This window comes from Aspergillus wentii (assembly GCF_001890725.1).
Source record: "Aspergillus wentii DTO 134E9 unplaced genomic scaffold ASPWEscaffold_5, whole genome shotgun sequence".
NCBI classification, from domain to species: Eukaryota; Fungi; Ascomycota; class Eurotiomycetes; order Eurotiales; family Aspergillaceae; genus Aspergillus; species Aspergillus wentii.
Window position 1 is genome coordinate 427,861 of NW_024467836.1, and position 17,280 is coordinate 445,140.

The 17,280-nt window shown below is 50.1% G+C and overlaps 4 protein-coding genes across 4 annotated transcripts; 2 read left to right on the forward strand and 2 right to left on the reverse strand.

The window, feature by feature from the left end:
• Positions 1-1,201: 1,201 nt before the first annotated feature.
• ASPWEDRAFT_114171 (uncharacterized protein) lies at positions 1,202-7,725 on the forward strand (the record flags this gene model as incomplete). The annotated part of the gene is made up of 8 exons (XM_040828471.1): positions 1,202-3,736; positions 3,797-4,024; positions 4,074-4,430; positions 4,488-5,226; positions 6,587-6,881; positions 7,024-7,120; positions 7,191-7,481; positions 7,552-7,725. The coding sequence occupies 8 exons, from the start codon at positions 1,202-1,204 to the stop codon at positions 7,723-7,725; spliced, it is 4,716 nt and encodes a 1,571-aa protein (XP_040687480.1).
• A 556-nt stretch (positions 7,726-8,281) lies between these two features.
• Positions 8,282-9,253, reverse strand: ASPWEDRAFT_29002 (putative pathogenicity factor; the record flags this gene model as incomplete). The annotated part of the gene is made up of 1 exon (XM_040833210.1): positions 8,282-9,253. The coding sequence occupies one exon, from the start codon at positions 9,251-9,253 to the stop codon at positions 8,282-8,284; it is 972 nt and encodes a 323-aa protein (XP_040687481.1).
• A 550-nt stretch (positions 9,254-9,803) lies between these two features.
• ASPWEDRAFT_112486 (uncharacterized protein) lies at positions 9,804-12,617 on the reverse strand (the record flags this gene model as incomplete). Its single annotated transcript, XM_040828331.1, has 3 exons — positions 9,804-10,186; positions 10,328-12,354; positions 12,409-12,617. The coding sequence occupies 3 exons, from the start codon at positions 12,615-12,617 to the stop codon at positions 9,804-9,806; spliced, it is 2,619 nt and encodes an 872-aa protein (XP_040687482.1).
• A 2,624-nt stretch (positions 12,618-15,241) lies between these two features.
• Positions 15,242-17,192, forward strand: ASPWEDRAFT_546121 (snoRNA-binding rRNA-processing protein UTP15). Its single transcript, XM_040838081.1, has one exon. The coding sequence runs from the start codon at positions 15,408-15,410 to the stop codon at positions 17,034-17,036; it is 1,629 nt and encodes a 542-aa protein (XP_040687483.1). The 5' UTR covers positions 15,242-15,407; the 3' UTR covers positions 17,037-17,192.
• Positions 17,193-17,280: the final 88 nt, after the last annotated feature.

The window sequence follows — 17,280 nt, forward strand, 5'->3', positions numbered from 1 at the left end:
GCCTCTTGGCTGCGCAGTGGGCCTGTCGGGGACACCGTAGTGTTGAGCTGTGCCACAGCTGACTCAGCGTATTGTACCGTAACTCGTGACAATACCGACCACGCTGTGGCGGTCCACGCAGCCCTATTCCACTGGCAAAAGCGCCAGTGTCTAGAACGCCCCAAGCATGTGGCTGTAACGCCAGAACCGGTATCAGGCAAAGCCAACGACGTAATTGGGTGACACACGCTGTGCCGTCCCGACATGCGCTCGTTCCGGTTACACAATCCGACCTCAGTCGAAGGGAGTCGAGATTCCGTCCTTTTGCGTCGAAGAAAGAAAGCAGAAGTCATCGAGTCTTTTATCGTCCATTCATTTGACCCAGCTCTCCGCGTGGTTGCAGCTTGTCAAATCTGGTCCGTCTTTTCTTAGCAGCCGGTCGGTGGCTGTGGTGCTGCTTTTTCTCTCATGCCGAGCTCTCTCTCTCTTCTGCCTCTACCAAACACCGGACAACAACCGTCCCATCTCCACCGCGCTGATCCACTGGCCCTCATCGTTCATCTTTCTTTGTTCTTCTTCTCTCACCTCTCTTTCTCCTCTCTCTCGTCAGCCCTCCAGGAACACCACCTCGTGGTTCCCACGTTCCTTGTACGTTGAACATCCTCGTCTGCTCCGCCTATGTCACCGCCGCTAACCCGCCTTTTTTTCAGATCCCTACCTTACCTGATCGGCCGACCTGGATAGCTTCTCTGCCCCCTCTCTGTATTTGCTTGTCTCCGCTGTCACGTTCCTCCATCCTGTCGCATCGCCTGACGCATTCGCATCTTCCCCAACCATCCAGCTTTGGTATAAAACTATCAGTGAATTTATCTTTTCATTCTATACTTTTTATTTTCTTGCTATCTCCGTCGTGGGTTGTCATCCACCGGGGAAGGATAAAAGAAATAAAAGAAAGAAAAAAATAAAGGGAAAAAAAAAATTCCAGTTGCAGAGCTAGGATATAGGCTGGGCTGGCCGGTGCAGGAATGGACTCGTTGTTGAGGCATCTTACAGTTGACCTCTAAAACTTGAATTCTCTCTTCCCTATTCTTCCTTTGAGTCTTCATTAGCGCTCCTGGGCCATTTGATTCCACTTTTTTTCTCCAGGAAAAAAAAAAACCTCTTCTTCCCCACCCACCTTTTTTCCCCATATTCAGGCGTGTCTTTACAAGCGACCTAGAACATGGACATCAATTCACTTCTCTCGCCGCAGGACGCGAACTCGCAATCGGGGCGTTCAACGCCCGGTGTCGGTCCTGCAACCGCTGTCAACCCACCTGCCCAATCCACAGGACCAGTCCCAAAGCCTCGAAAGGGTCGCACTCCCAAAGGAATGACTTCATCTCCGCTTGCGCATCAAGTTCTAACCCCATCGCGCCTACCCGAGCCATCTCCGCCTTCTGCTGGGCCGAGCTCTGGAGGGAATGGAACCCCAGCTACTGACCTGCCTAGCTCTAGACAGCCCTCAACGCCCGGAATGGATACGCTTGCAGACTTGGCGTCGATGCAGACCCATCAACCTCCGCGCTCCAACGCTCAAATCTTGCGAAACACAGAGTCCTACGAGAGCCAGCTCTCTCCCTCTACTATGTATCCGAATGTCAACCAGATCTCGCATAACACACCAAGACCCCGCTCGTCATTTGACATCGCAATGTCCGAAGGCCCGAGGGAAAGTGCTCGGCGGAACTATACAGACACGTCTTTGGTACCAAATGCGCAGCGGCTAGCAACGGAGTTGTTTATTCAGATCCAAGAAAACCCCCATTCGTATGATGCGCATGTCAACTTCATTCGACTTCTACATGCAGGGTTTGTCAATCACGTGTATCCGCCGAACAACCCCGATACCCATGGCGACCCTCGGAAATACGACCTCCTTAAAGACATGAGGACGGCCCGAGAGGAGATGGACAAGCTCTTTGCCATGGGTGAGGATCTCTGGGCCGAGTGGATTCAAGATGAAAGTATGTTGGCGCATACCGTGGATGAACGAATTGCGGTGATGGAGCTGTGTCAACGATCTGTCGAGGAGGAATACGGCAGTACCAAGCTATGGGGTATCTATGGAGAATGGGTGCTCTATCTTTACAAGTCTGCACACAGCGAGGTCGGTCAAGGCCACTGGACAGAGGAAGATAAACTCATTGGTCGGGAGGTCTTCTCCTGGCAATCGGTGCTGGAAGTATGGCAAAGAGGTGCCGAGGCGACGCGGTGGAGGATAAATGATAGTCACATGGTGTGGGACCGATTCCTGGACCTCCAGATACAGGACATCGCGCGTGATCCAAATCAGGACAAGGTAAATCATGTGAGAGGGTTATTTGATATTCGACTCCAAACTCTTCATGCTACCTGGGATCAGACCTTTCAGCTTTTCTCTGGGTTTGTTTCCGCTTACTGCAATGCTAATTACGAAGAAATCATGTCGGAAACCGTGATGCACGCGAATGGGATCAAGGACAAATACATTCTCCGCGAGCCGTTTGAGATGAGGCTTAGTAGCGCGGCTGAATCCGGTGATTTGGCTCTTGAATGGAGCATCTTCGCTGAGTACATCGACTGGGAGGTTAGTCGAAACAGACGGAAGCGTCAAACTACTTTCGATCTAGTCAATGCTATCTACCAGCGTGCTGTTTTGCGATTTCCTACCGACAACAACATCTGGGAGGACTATGTGATGTTCCTCATTGATGAGTCCATGCACGGCAACAAGAATACGACAACAATCTCTACCCTTGATCGCGCAACCCGACATTGTCCGTGTTGCGGCACCCTTTGGTCTCAATATCTCCTCAGTTCAGAAAGAGAATTACAGTCCTTTTCCAAGATTGCCGATATCAAGCATAAAGCAACAAGTACTGGTTTACTTGATGCTGGTGGGATGGAAGAGGTTCTCAAAGTCCATACCACATGGTGCAGCTACCTGCGTCGGCGGGCCTTTTTGTCAGAATCCACGGATGAAGATTTGGATGTTGCTGAGGTTGGTATTCGATCCGCCATTGAGAGTGTTCAAGAGCTTGGTGAGAAGAAGTATGGTCGGTCTTATCAAGGTGACCCGCTCTTCCGCCTCGAGCGTATCTACATTCGATATCTTAGTGAGAGCGGCAGTTGGGATAGTGCACGGGAAACATTTAAAGGCCTTGTCGGACGCCGTGGAAACAGCTACGAGTTTTGGCTCACGTATTACGGATGGGAGTTGATCTCATGGAGCAAGTTCGTCCAGGGCGAAGCGACTGCTGATGCTGCGAGACGGACCCCTAACCCTAGCTATGCTACAGCGGTGCTGAAACAGGCCATTAAAAGAACGGATCTGGACTGGCCGGAGAAGATCATGCAAACCTATGTCGCTCATTGCGAGGATTACGAGGACTCGGATGAGTTACAACTTGCTGTTCTAGAGACAAGAAAGGCGACGAGAGCCGTCAATGCGCGGCGGGAGAGAGAAGCAAGGGAAGCGGCAGCCTTGCAGGCTCAACATATTCAGCAAACACAAGAAGCACAATCGATAGGCCACACGGAGAAAAGGAAGCGCGATGATGAAAAGGAAGTGAATGGTGTGCCCAGCAGCAAAAAGGCCCGTGCAGAGGAGCCGGAGTTGCCAGCTTCAGAGCCAGAGCCCGTTGCACTGCAGAGAGATCGTGAAAATGCTACAGTTGTAGTCAAGAATCTACCTCATCACATCACTGAGCACAAAGTTCGGCAATTCTTCCGCCATGTAAGTTCCCTTTTACATTTGTGTGTGTGCTTGTTGTTGTTTCCATCTGACTTTTGACAGTGCGGTATTATCAATGGTGTCAAAATGGTTGCTGGCGAGGATGGTAACTCGGAAACGGCTATCATCGAATTCGATTCCAAAGATGAGGCTCTTGTTGCCCAAACCCGCGATCAAAAACTGCTCGATGAAAATACAATCGAGGTGCAATTGGAGTCTGGGTCAACGCTATTTGTCACCAACTTCCCTCCCACGGCTGATGAAGCGTATATCCGTAATCTGTTTCGCGATGTGGGTTAATTATAAGTGTTTGTTTGAGCTATGGCTGATTTTCCTCCAGTACGGCGAAATTGTTGATGTGCGCTTTCCTTCTCTCAAGTACAACACCCATCGGCGATTCTGCTACGTGCAATTCAAGGCGTCAAGTGAAGCCTACAAAGCCACGGAGCTACACGGGTCTACAGTTGGCGACAACTTGCAGCTAGTTGCCAAAATATCTGATCCTTCCCACAAACAGGACCGTCATGGTCCGATGCATGAGGGACGAGAGGTTCATGTATCTAACGTCGACTGGAAGGCCAGCGAGGGAGACCTCAAGGATTTATTCTCAAAGTATGGCAAAGTGGAGGCAGCGCGGATTCCAAAAAAGGTTGATGGCGGAAGTAAGGGCTTTGGCTACGTTGTCTTCTCTTCCAAGGTAAGCCAACTTCTAGTCTCGTCTCGCTCAGTTGCCCTAATCATATTTCTGTTCCAGGACGAGGCAAATGCTGCCCTTGCCATGCATCTGCGAGAATTCCGTTCTCGGCCGCTACAAGTCAAGCTGTCTACCCCCCAAGGGGCAAAACGGAGTGCCACCACCGTCCTGTCTCATGTTCAGGGGTCCCGATCACCTTCTGTGGAAGCTAATGGTACCAAGCATCCCAACGATGTGGAAGCACCAGCTGGTGAGCGCGCATCCCGCACGCTTGGGCTCATGAATGTTCCGGATACGGTCAACGACGCGCGTATTCGTTCGCTCGTCGAACCGTACGGCAAGTTGATCAAGATCATCTTGCGACCGGATCATCAAGGCGCCATTGTTGAATATGCGGATGTTCATCATGCTGGAAAGGCATCATTGGAGCTCGAGGGTCAAGAAATTGCTCCCGGGCGCAAGTTACATGTTGGTACGGTCCCTGAGATGCTGAAGCAGTCAGCCGAGAGGAAAGGAGAACGCACACAGTCAAACAAGCCAAAAGAGAAGAACGCCGGATTGTTTCAACCGACGGGTCCTATCAAACGACCTCCGCAGCCCGGTGCACGAGGAGGCAAAAGAGGTGGATTGGGAGTGAAGCGAAGCATGCCTCCGCCACCACCGCCACACAGCGCGTCGAGTGAGAAGGAGAAGGATTCAGGCAAGACGACCACGACGACGACGACAGATATTGACCACCAAGCTGACGGTGGGAAAACGAAAAAGAGCAATGATGACTTCCGTGCGATGATCCAGCGGAGTCAACCGGAGTGAACTTCAGGCGCATAGGATTGCATGACCGGTTTGGCGTTTCTGATTCCAATCGCTTACCATTTTTCATCTTTTCTTTCTGATTTTTTCTTCTACTTGAGCGGGTGCTCTTCTTCGTCTTTTTTTCATCTTTTTGCATTTTTCTGCCCCCGCATTTCTTGTGTTTCAGTAGTATCATGCTATATCACCATTTGATTGGCTTTGCCTTGCAGCTTGACACTGTGTAGATTATGGTTCATGTATTTGCTTTCTGCATGTTCTTCTCATCTTTTCTTGTGTTCATCTTGTGTTTCTCGCCCATGTGTCTGGATGACTTCGACCGGGCATGCTGCTATGACATGTGATTGTTTCCAGTCATCTTGTTGTTCTTGTTTCTTTTTTTGTTTTATTTGTTTCTATCTTCATTTCACCTGCGACCGTTCGGCCGGTGGACATGGCGACGACCGTGATGACTCGAATTGTTAATTGCTGTAACCTTTATATTGGTCATGTCGCATGGGACGGGAGAACCGGGCAGGGCTCGATTGGGGTTGCTGCGTTTTGCAGATCTGTAACTATTTAAGAATATGACAGTTGATTGACTATATGCAGAGTGACTAGTACACAGGTGGAGAGCATCCACTGCAAAGCTTCAAATCAATGTAGCTTCAAGTAAGGATCGTGAAAAGTGCGTGTTACAAAACATACAAAATCACTCACTCCTGCAACTGGAATGCGTGCATCCCTTGATTCTTGTCTGCCTGTCTGTATATATACACACCATGACCCCGCATCGAATGACGCTTTGACCGGAAGTTCCCTGTTTTTGCATGGATCGTCGCGCTATTTCATGATTTTGAACGGCGCAAATGGCGGTTGGATTATGAAGGCCGGAGATATTTCTGTATCTTCTGCTACTGGTGATTCTCCATTCTTCTGGTGATCGACGGTTTGGCAGTGGAGGAGCTGATGAAGCTGGTCCTAGACACAGGATGAACTGTACGAGGTATATTCAACTGGAATTAGAGATGATAATCAGGAGATAAATGGGGATTTCAGCACTGGATCAGATGATTGTCTCGTTATCAACATGTCTGGATATCTGGAGGTGATGCTGATGAGGTGACATGCCACCCTGTCACAGCCCTCCTTCGTCCATTCCGCACTTTTTTCTCTCTTCCTCTTCCTCTTCTCATTTTCATCCTCACCACATCCTCCCCTTCTTCTTTTTCTTCTTCTTCTCTTCCATTAATTTTATATCATCATAAATAACTTTCCAATTCCCGGTTTGACACTCTGATCGGGATCCACTCCCGCAACCTATTTTCTCTCCAGATTTCCCCGATCGACGAAGCTCCCCTCCTGTCCAGCTGTCAGCTGGCTTCATCCCTCCAACCTCCCTATTCGACCGGAATATTCCCTCATCAATCATTCGATAGTTATATCAGCCAGTGCTTATATCCCCTTGATCGATTATTCCTTTAGTTTGACCCAAACAAATCGGTTAACTGGTTTTGTGCGCTTTGCGAATTGCGACGTCATCACTACAACACTACTTCTTCCCCAGCCGCATATACAAACACTCCACACACACACACACACACACACACACACACACACACACACACACACACACACACACACACAGACACTGCTTTTTAGCTAGTATCGCAATCATGGATTTCCATTTGGTTCCTCGTGGTGAAGATAGAAATTATACTGGGTTTCTCACTAAAACTATTGTTTACACGGGGACGTTGATCTTCTTTCTAGCTTGTAAGTGTTCTCGCGAGCAATGCTGTCGCAGCCAGGACAACGGTTCTAACATTCCCTTGCCCCCAGCATTCGGATTGACCATTTCCTCCATCGTCATTCCAAAATGGGTCAGTTATGAAAGCGAAAAGGTATGACCTGCCCTGCCATCCTACTCAAACAACGGATGAGACGGCGATGCGGTCGGTGCTAATGTTGCAGCCTGGATTCAATTACTCCTACGGTCTCCATCGCCGCTGCTCCTCACTCACGAATACCTGTGAGAGTTTCCCCGAACAATCAGAATGTCATGGCGAAGACCGGTATTTCTGTTCCATGTGGCGCACGGTCGGGTTCCTCATGTCGTTTGCGGTTGTGTTGCAGGGAATGGGCGTCGTGGCGTACATAGTCGTCTTGTCGGGCGGAAAGCGACTACGGGAATCGGGATGGAAGGGTGTCAGTTTGATGATTGTTCTGTCTGCTATTGTGCAGGCTTCTAGTATGGCGATTGTGGTGAGTGACGCGATTCTGTTTCTTGGTCTTGTTCTTGATCGTGGGATGGGATATGATCTAACTCGAGCAGGCATACCTCTACGACAATGAAGAACGGTTCTTTGTCGGCTGGAAACTCGACGAGTCCTGGGTTTACTGCACGGTCAGCTGGTGTATCAGTCTTGCCTGTGCTGGTATTCTCATCATCGCCGTGCATATTCTCCCATCTGAAGGAGGATACGAATTGATTCCGGATCACTCTTAATGGTCACAAATCTAATAAAAGAAAACTAACGAGAAAGCCCCCAAAACAAAACAGCAAAAGCACTTTCATACCGTACGGCAAGTTGATATCGCTAATTAATAAACGGTTGTCCGTGCCCCTGCAGGTTTCCCTAATATGTGATTTGATTTACGCTGATATGCAACGTCATCTGCTATGCCTTATTACGTTTTAATGTTCCTCTTTGAATATTGCTCTGTTTACGGCTGGTTACTATGTTATGCTTCGGTCTGGTGTTCTGGCGCTTGTGTGTATATATCCTGCCTAGAAGGTGATGACGAGTAATGTTTATGATTATATTCTGCTGATGTTGGTAGTCATTCTATCATTCTATACAATGTACCCAAGAACCTAAGTATTAAAGGTATTTAGTGACGCAGATATGATTCAAACAATACTCCAAACATAATACAAAACCCAAGAGACATGAAACCAAATAAAGCAAAACACATACACAACCCACATAAAAAACCCATACGAACAACCCCAAAAGAAAGCAAGAAAGCAAGAACAAAAGAAAAAAAAACAACCAAATCACCTATCCAATCTTCTGCACAGCGCCCCTCCTACTAACCCTCGAAACCCTCTTCTTCCCCTTCCCCTTCTTAACCTCCTCAATCCTCACCATCTCCCCCCGTCTCGCCTTCAACCTCACCCCCTCCACCTCCCCAACAACCCAATCCCGAAACGTCGGCAGAATCTCAATATCCGGGAACCGAATGTCGGCTTTATCATCGCCCCGCTTCTTCTGATATTCCATACCGCCCCGGATACGGTGGATGATGGCCCGGATGTCGTTGAAGGATTTGTTGGGGCCAACTTTTGCGCGCAGCCACGCGGGGACGGGGGAGGGCGTTATGGTTGGTTTTTTGCGTTTGGGGGGTGTTGGTGATTCATCGGTTTCTGAGGATTCTGCTTCTGCTTCTGAGTCTGAGTCTGAGTCTGAGTCGGTATGGGCGTTTTCGTGTTCGTGTTCATGCTCGTCTGGTGAAGATGTAGGCGTAGGTGTAGGCGAGGGCGTCTGCATCGCTTCATCACCATCCAAACCAACCCCCTCCTCGCCCCTCATAATCTCCCTCCTCCTAAGTACGACCTCGAAACACTCCACCCCGCCCCAAACCTCCATTCTACCCAATGAATCCATCAACAGCTCGCACTGCGTAAACGGCCACTGCGCGGAGCGGTACCGTGCGCGCTGGTAATGCTTGCGACAGTAGTGCACCCAGATGTGGGAGGGGAAGAGCTTGGTCGCGGTTTTGTTGCGGCCAAAGATGTGCGAGATGACTTTGCGGGTGTTGGGGGAGGAGGTTGTGGTGGTGGATGAGGAAGTGGTGCAGGGGTTGGTGAATTCGCAGGTTGGTTCGTCTGGGGATGAAGAGGGCGGTGGTGATGGTGATGGTGATGGTGATGGTGATGGTGATGGGTGGTGGGTTTCTGGGGATGAGGGTTCGTAGGTGGTGTCGTCGTCGTAGTCTGAGCGTGGACTGGGGGGTTGTGGGGAGAGGGACATTTTGTCTTTTCTCTCTGATTCTGATTCTCTGTGTATTGTGTTGACGATGGTTGTAATGTGATTGAAAGATGATTTGAAGGCAGATGAGTGGAAGAGGATAGAGATATTTATATGAAGAGAAGGAAATCTTCAGAGTCCAGGGAAAATACCAACAAAGTAATCATACAAAGATCGATATCGATAGACTACAATGAACTGACCAATATCTACGTATCATGCTGAGACCCTTCAACCAAGACAGTTGACTTCCTTTGAAACAATTGATTCATTCTTTACCTTTCCTTCCATTTAATCTGGTCAATGGACCAGCCCGAAACAATGTACTGGCATGTCTCCCAGTTATGTGTACAAGAGAAACCGAATATAAAACAAATCCAACCAACGCCGCGTTTTACTTATCCTTCCCATGCAATCCCGTGCTTACCAAAAGCCATCCTTAAAACATTTCAATCTGTAACAATCTGGAAACCATTGCGCATAAATCTTTGGCCACATCAAAGACATCAGGAAGAAAAATATCGAAAGAGAAAAAGAACAATGCATCATGCAATCATATGGCATAGCCGGTAGAAATTGTTTTTGGGACATACTTGCGCACTGCTCGTTGCGGGTTGCTACATCCAATGTCAATTGTGTTCAACTCCCGGCTCAAAGCATCCATGCCAGTGTTGCTGGCCATCACAGGATAACTTTGATTCATCGGTTGAGTTATGGGCACCTTGGACGGAATGGGCGGCCCTGGGTTGGCGGGTGCGTACATATTCACAGGAGAGCGAGAGCCCGGGGATGGTATCGGTGACACAGACCCTCGAGGTGATCTCGCAGGATGGCCTGTGTTTGGCGAGGTATATACTGGTCCATTTCCATAACTATAAGTCTCACGTCCACGAATAGTGTAGTGGTCCCGAGGGGGCGTTCTGTCCATGGGACTGGCTCCCCGATGCGTATAAGACTGGGGGCGACTCCAGCGGTTACGGTCTCCAGGATACGACTCTCCATCAACAACCTGGGGCTTGAAGGTTACGCGGGGCGGCCCACTTCGATAGGATGATGCTGGAGGGCTCACGGCGGAACTGCTCTTTGTGGGAGAGTTCTTAAAGCGTACAATCACTCCAGGCTTTTTGGTCTTCCTCTCGGGTTCCGGCGCCCAGGTATCCGAGGGAAGATGGTCAGAAGGATCTATCTCTCGACCATTATCATCAATGATTGGAACCGGCTCTCTGGACGTTTCCGCTTCACTCCGCATAGCTGCATGCGCCGCTTGTGCCGGAGTATCATATGCTGGAGCTGGATTGCGAATAACAGCAGACCGCGCGGCGTTAGGGTTAAAGGTATCATACGAGTCCGGGGAGAACGGAATGCTAGACACTGGTCGTTCTCCTACTAGTGGCGGCTGTGGGCTGACTGATTTCCGTCGGGGAACGATCCGGTTATCAGGACTTGCCGACGGCTTTCTTCTGATGACCATCGAACCTGCATGTTCGTTCACGGGCGAGGGCGAAGGCGCGCGTTCCACAGGGTATGGTGGCACAGGGGACGGATCACGGACCTGGGGAGGAAGAATGATATCATCTTCGAACAAAACGCTTCTTCCCCGGCTAGCTCGTCGTTCATTTACGGCTCGATCCGTTTCTTCCTCTGCGATCACTGGATCATACCCGGCCACCAGACTTGGCGGAACGGGCGGGCCGTCCGTGTGTAGGGGGTCTTGGAGCGGCCCCGGCTCTGCGTCATAGTAAGAAGACTGGGATAAACTGAGATCATTGGAAGCGCGTGGGGAGGGCGCGTACTCTGGAGAGTAAGCCTGATAGGATGGTGTTGGAGATGGTACCATCGGCTGACTAGATTTCACCAAGCCAGATCGATGGACAGGAGGTGGAGGTGGAGGGCCGTCTTCATCTTCGTCTTCCACGCGCGGCTGCATCGTTGCGTACTCTGAATGCATATCGTCACGGCTCACCGAGTTGCGGAAGCGGCTATGGTTGCTTACAAGCGAATTGCTGTGCGAACGGTAATGACGGCTAGGTTCTGGCTGGGGGTGGCTGTATTCAGCTGGAGGATACTCGTGCATGCTGCCGGACGACCGAGGCGAGTATTTGGCGACTTGTCCATACTGCACCGCAGCCGGCTCGGGATTGTATTCGTACTGCTCCGTTGACGCAAAAGGATAGTTATGGCGTGGACTCTGGCGAGGTGGTGCTTCATACGGGCTTCTTGTTGACATCATATCAACGGGCTCTGAGGGATGCTGCTCTCTACTCGGAGGAAGCTCTCGTCTTGAAGACCGATAGTCGACGGCCGGCACGCTTTCAATCTCGGGCTGTTGTCGTTGCTGAACAGGACGGGGCTCGTAGTCCTCGACAGATGGTTCACGGTAGCTATGATGAATATCTTGGGTATAACGTTTCGTTACAGGAGGATGGACTGGGGCAGGGTGATGCAATTCTTTCGGTACATCACTCGGGGCGTCGTAACCCCTTATAGGGCGAGCTGACATATCATGCTGAGCTTCTGGAAGCCCGGAATGGCTACGGGGTCGATGCGCATAATCCGCAGCAGCATGTGCGGTGGGTGGCTCATGAAGTGTCGGCCTAGCGGGCAGAGGCTGTGTTGGGGCTGGTGCTGACGGGACTTTTTCTGGAGGCGGAGGACGTGCAGCTAGCGAACTAGCAGGATCAGATGGTAGCGGCCGCCTCTTGACCTCTTTCAATTGCCTGGGGCCTGAAAGCGATGACGACGAGCTTTTGGTTGAGCCAGATGTTGCTGATGCTGGGGCTATTGCTGGTGCCGATGCTGATGCCAATGCTGTGGCTTTGGCGTGGATTTTCTCCGCCGTCTGGCCGGTGCGTCGTTCGATCACAGCCTCATCCTCGGGGCGTGTATCGTAATAGGTCATTTCAATGCGCACCTCTCCTGCATATCTTCCTTTGGATTGCAGCGGGTGCCACGAGTCACTTTGTCCACCTCCGGGGATAATCACCTTAACGAGATCGATCCAAGTCTCTCCAATCAACTCCGTCTTCTTGTCGTCATTAAACACTGATACCTTGAGCCTGAAGTAGTCTGGAGACTCGTGGACTGTAAACCGAAGCTCAGAATCCCTATACTGATGTTAGCTTTTTGACTTTCCATCCAAAACAAGGGATGTGATTTACCATCTCGGTGTTTGTCCACCGCGCAAGTCTGTTTCTGTCTTTCTTGCCTCTTTACCCAGTCGAGCCGCACAGTAGGGGTTCTGTTTCCCCATAGTTTTTCTGTTGGGCAAGTTCTTCGCCCGGTCGACAATAGCGACCAGAGTCCCAATGGCGGGGCCATCGACCGACATGTCGGCGAAGATGCCAGCAGCATGATTGAGCTGCGACATGGAAAAATTGGACAATCTACCAGTCATGATGGAGGATGAAATTACACGATAAGAATGAACCGTGGGAGAGGATGGACGAATCCAAAGAGACTCGACCAAAGCCTCTAGGAGGAAAAGAGAGAACAAGGGAGGGACCGATGCGAAAGGAAAGGATGGACGAATAGGCGAGAGAGATGCAAGATGAATCACAACGAAAGCAAAGGAAAGGAACCTGCGGCGAAGCAGGGCGACTGGATAGAGACAGGGGAAGAAGAAGAAAAACAGAGTCGAAGGAGGAGAAGAAGAGGAGGAGTTGGAGGAAGGGAGAAGGAGAAACACAACAATTATCGATAAGGATGGATGGATCTGGGCTGCAGGTGGGGTGTTGCGTTACCGTACCATACCAATACGCTCTGTATTAATCGGGGGGTTGGGGTTTGGTGGCTGGCAGTGTGTTTTGCCGCCCGCTGATTGGCTGGATCGGGTGTTCCTGCATGCGCGTCTTCATTAAATCCACTCCGTTACATACCGTTACCGTTGTTGGCTCTATAACATCATCCGCTGCCAGAACAGGATCTGATCGCAGTCAACACCACGAAACAATGCACCCTCCCTACTCTTCAGCCCTCGTTGACATGATTTTCACCTCGAGTCAGTCGACAGGCTCCACTTCGTGTCATAAGCGCGTCTCAATGGAGGAAAAAAAAATAATGCCTGACGCCCCATATCCGCTGCCTATCTCGGTCTGCGATCCACCCCCAGCCACCATTGTCCCACTCGGCCTACATCCAACTCTTCTTGCACCGTCCAGAACCCCCTTGAAGCTCTCAAAAGCAGCCAGTTTCCCATAAAACATGCATCAATTCTCTGATCATCGGCGGACTAGGCTTTCTGGCTCCCGGGCAGCTCCCTGTCGTTGTTCTCCACAACAAGAGCTACGTTGGAGACGACAAAGCATCCACCTATTGCGCTGTCAGCCTGTCACCGTACATTCCAAGGCGAAGTGGCTCCATCGCAATCCTGGAATCATTTCAGGGCAATCAATCGTATAAGCCATTGTCTCAATTGACCAGAATGAATGGATCAATTCTGTTGCCTGTGCAGTTCACGGCTTCAAGCTATGGCCGGTTTCTATATTAAGACCGGCTTATCCGACTCCTTGGCGGCGATACCTCGGCTTGAGCAAATTCTTCAGTTGCTATACTCAAGGCTGCTACGATAAGAATCATATCTTCATCACCTCACTTTCTGCTTTGTTGCTGGTCAACGTCCGGTATGTCTGATCGAGTGTCAGTCACTGAGCCACGTGCGTTGCTATGCGCCCTGCGGAATCTACGCCACGAAGCAACCATCGGTATGTATGTCCCAGAATAAAATCCAATTATGCTGGCAGTCTTTCAATGTTTCAAATTGACGTATTTTCTAAGCCAAATCATTCACACACCGCATGGCAAGATAACTACAACTTGGGCGACAAAACATCGGAAGCCCGGCCATCCGATATGTACCATCCACAAAAGCAAAGTGAAAGAAATTGTACCCTTAGGCAGATTTCGTTGGGTTAGAACCGTCTCTCTTCGGCTCAATTCCGTGGTTTGCCCATCAAGTGCTGCAGAAAGATCGAACAGATAGGTTTCTGAACATCTCACAAATATCGTGATCTCTCATGTGTGATATCGAGTCAACCATATTATTCCGGTCATTTTTCATACATCTTGCAATCATTAACATACCGATATGGTGTTCCAGCCCACCCCTTCGCTCCAGGGGGATAGTCCAAAAGGTTTTAAACGCTCTGACGCCTAGTACACGCCCTTCTGACCTAGAACGTGCCTAGGCATTGGCAAAGCGTATTATGGTAACATCCGAATAAGAGTAGTAGCTGGGGTCATTACCAGGTTATCCCCGAATCGAATATTTAGTATGTTGGAAATCTGTTTGCTCACAGGATCACAGATATTTTGATCGACTCGCGAAGTCAGATCCAGCTCGCTCTCAACGACAAACTCACCTCCCTCGGATGAGTCTGAAAGACTAACTGTAGCGCTCAGATCAAGGCTTTGAAGTGCCTGCATGATTTCATTTTCGGAAAGAATACCAGGGGCGTAGTTCAGCAGAGATTCTTTCGGGGAATTTGGGCAAAGGTCGAGTCGAGCGAGCACATTGCTGCCGCTCTCCTTGCTTGAGGACCTAGAGAACTTGTGGAAAGAAGGACGAGCAAGATACACAGTAAATAGAAATGCTGGTCTTTATAGCTACCTAACTAGCAGTAGCAGTAGCAGTAGCATTCACCTGAAGTACTTGAAAGGTAGGTATGGGTCTTACCTCCCCAGGCTCCAATGAAAGCACATTCACGCCATTCACTAGCCATTCTAAGGATGGTCGTTTCCCATACTATCGATTTCAGCCAATCAATTGCTGGCTCTGTAATTTTCAACTTTACAGGCTCAATCACTTCTATGGCAAAACATAATGAAGGACATAAATGAATAGATATAGAGAGTTAATTATCAAGTGAATAGTTTCCAGTCAAATCAGGTCAGTTAAACATTGACCGTGCTGATTCTGGACCAATCTTGTATTGTAACTCAAATACTAGCGGTATTTATTACCCAATTGGGAATCGCCGATAGTGGACTTTTCCCGATGCGATTTTATCAAAAAACTTCAAGATCCGAATTTCATCGTCCATCAACTTTTGCACTGCCAGCCACGCAGGGCGAATGAGCTGCCGCTTGCATTGACAGATCATTCTGCTCGTGCGATTTATTTCATATCTCAAGAAAAAAAAATACTTAATCCACTGCAGCCATGGCTGCCCCCGTCGTCCCCCTCCCACAAGTCAAGCTTCCCGCGCTGCCTTCGACTCGTTTGACACCAGAGCAGCAATACTGGAAGACCTTCAAGAATCCCCTTCTCATTCCCTCTCCGGCCAACGGGCCCATCAATCTCATCACTCAGCCTTCAGCTCCGTCCTCCGCCTCCGCTTTTCCTTCCCTCACCCAACCTCCCGATGTCTTCACCATAACCACCGGCGCCCGCGTTCAGATCTATTCCATCCGCACAAGAAAACTCCTCCGAACAATCACCCGGTTCGATGACACAGTCAGAGGCACAGACGTTCGTCCCGACGGTCGGGTCGTTGTGACTGGTGATGATACTGGTGCGGTGCAGGTGTTTGATGTTGGATCTCGTGCTATCTTGAAGACATGGAAGGAACACAAGCAACCCGTCTGGGTGTCCAAGTTCTCGCCTAGCGACCCTACCTCTCTTTTTACGACTAGTGATGACCGAACCGTTCGATTGTGGGATCTTCCCAGCGAGAGCAGTGTTAGGACTTTCCAAGGACACACTGACTATGTGCGAAGTGGTGGATTCATGCCGGGCTCGCTGGCATCTTCGGGCTTGGTGGTTTCTGGTAGTTACGATCGGACAGTGCGATTGTGGGATCCTCGGGTGGAGGCTCGATCTGCGATGACTTTCAAGATGGGTGCCGCGATCGAGAATGTTCTGCCTATGCCGACGGGCACAACGGTGCTCGCGGCCGCCGACAACAAGATTGCAGTGCTGGATATTGTGGCCGGAAAGCCTTTGCATATGATTCAGAGCCACCAGAAGACAGTGACTTCGCTTGCTCTGGCCTCGAATGGAGAGAGACTGCTCAGTGGTGCTCTCGATGGACACATGAAGGTATTCGAGACTACTGGATGGAACGTTGTGTCTGGATCCAAGTACCCGTCCCCTATCCTCTCTCTCCGCGCCATCACCTCTGGCCCAGCTCAAGAAGACAAGCACATCGCGGTCGGTATGCAGTCCGGCCTTTTGTCGATCAAGACCCGACTCTCTGGACAGCAGAAGATTCGTGAGAAGGAACGGAAACAGGAAATGCAGGCCCTGTTGGAGGGTAAGCTGGAGGAGCATGACAAAAAGGTCGCCAAGCAAAATAAGCAGCGCGGATCGGGCTGGGACAAGAGACTGCGTGGCCGGGACTTCATTGGTGAGGGTGTGGACATTGTGATTGAAGGACAAGATAGGAAAAAGCGCAAGGCTGAACAGAGCTGGGAGTACGAGCTTCGCAAGGCCCGTTACTCAGCTGCCTTGGACCAGGTCCTGAATTCAAACGACAAAACGGCACAGCTGACACTCTTGACTGCCTTGCGCCATCGCTCTGCACTCCGAGCGGCCCTCCAGGGCCGGGACGAGGTGACTCTGCAGCCAGTGTTGCAGTGGGTACACAGGAACATTACCGAGCCGCGGCTGGTGGATTTCAGCGTCGAGGTGGCTATGAATGTTTTGGATATCTACTCGGGCAACTTGGGCCAGTCGGCCAAGATTGATAAGATGGTTGAGAGATTGCACAAACGTGTGCGGGATGAGGTGGAAATGGCACACCAAGCCTGTCAGACCAAGGGCATGCTGGATATGCTGAGAGCGTCGTGAATGTGATAAGACTTGCGAGTTTTCATAACGACCTACACGGCATCTGCGCATCCCCAGTCAACGAACCCAGCTTGGATGATGAAGCAGTCGATCCGGATTCAGTCAGACACACTCCGGACTACTCAAAGCAGAGTCCAGGCCGGACAAAAAAGCAATTGCAATGTTTGTTCTAGACAACATGATACATTATTAGGATACCTCGGATGGAGTTTAGGGGTTACAGGAATCGACCCAAAAATGCAGT

Excerpts from the sequence above, each read along its gene's own strand:
- ASPWEDRAFT_546121 (XM_040838081.1), top strand. The coding sequence starts at position 15,408 with ATGGCTGCCCCCGTCGTCCCCCTCCCACAAGTCAAGCTTCCCGCGCTG.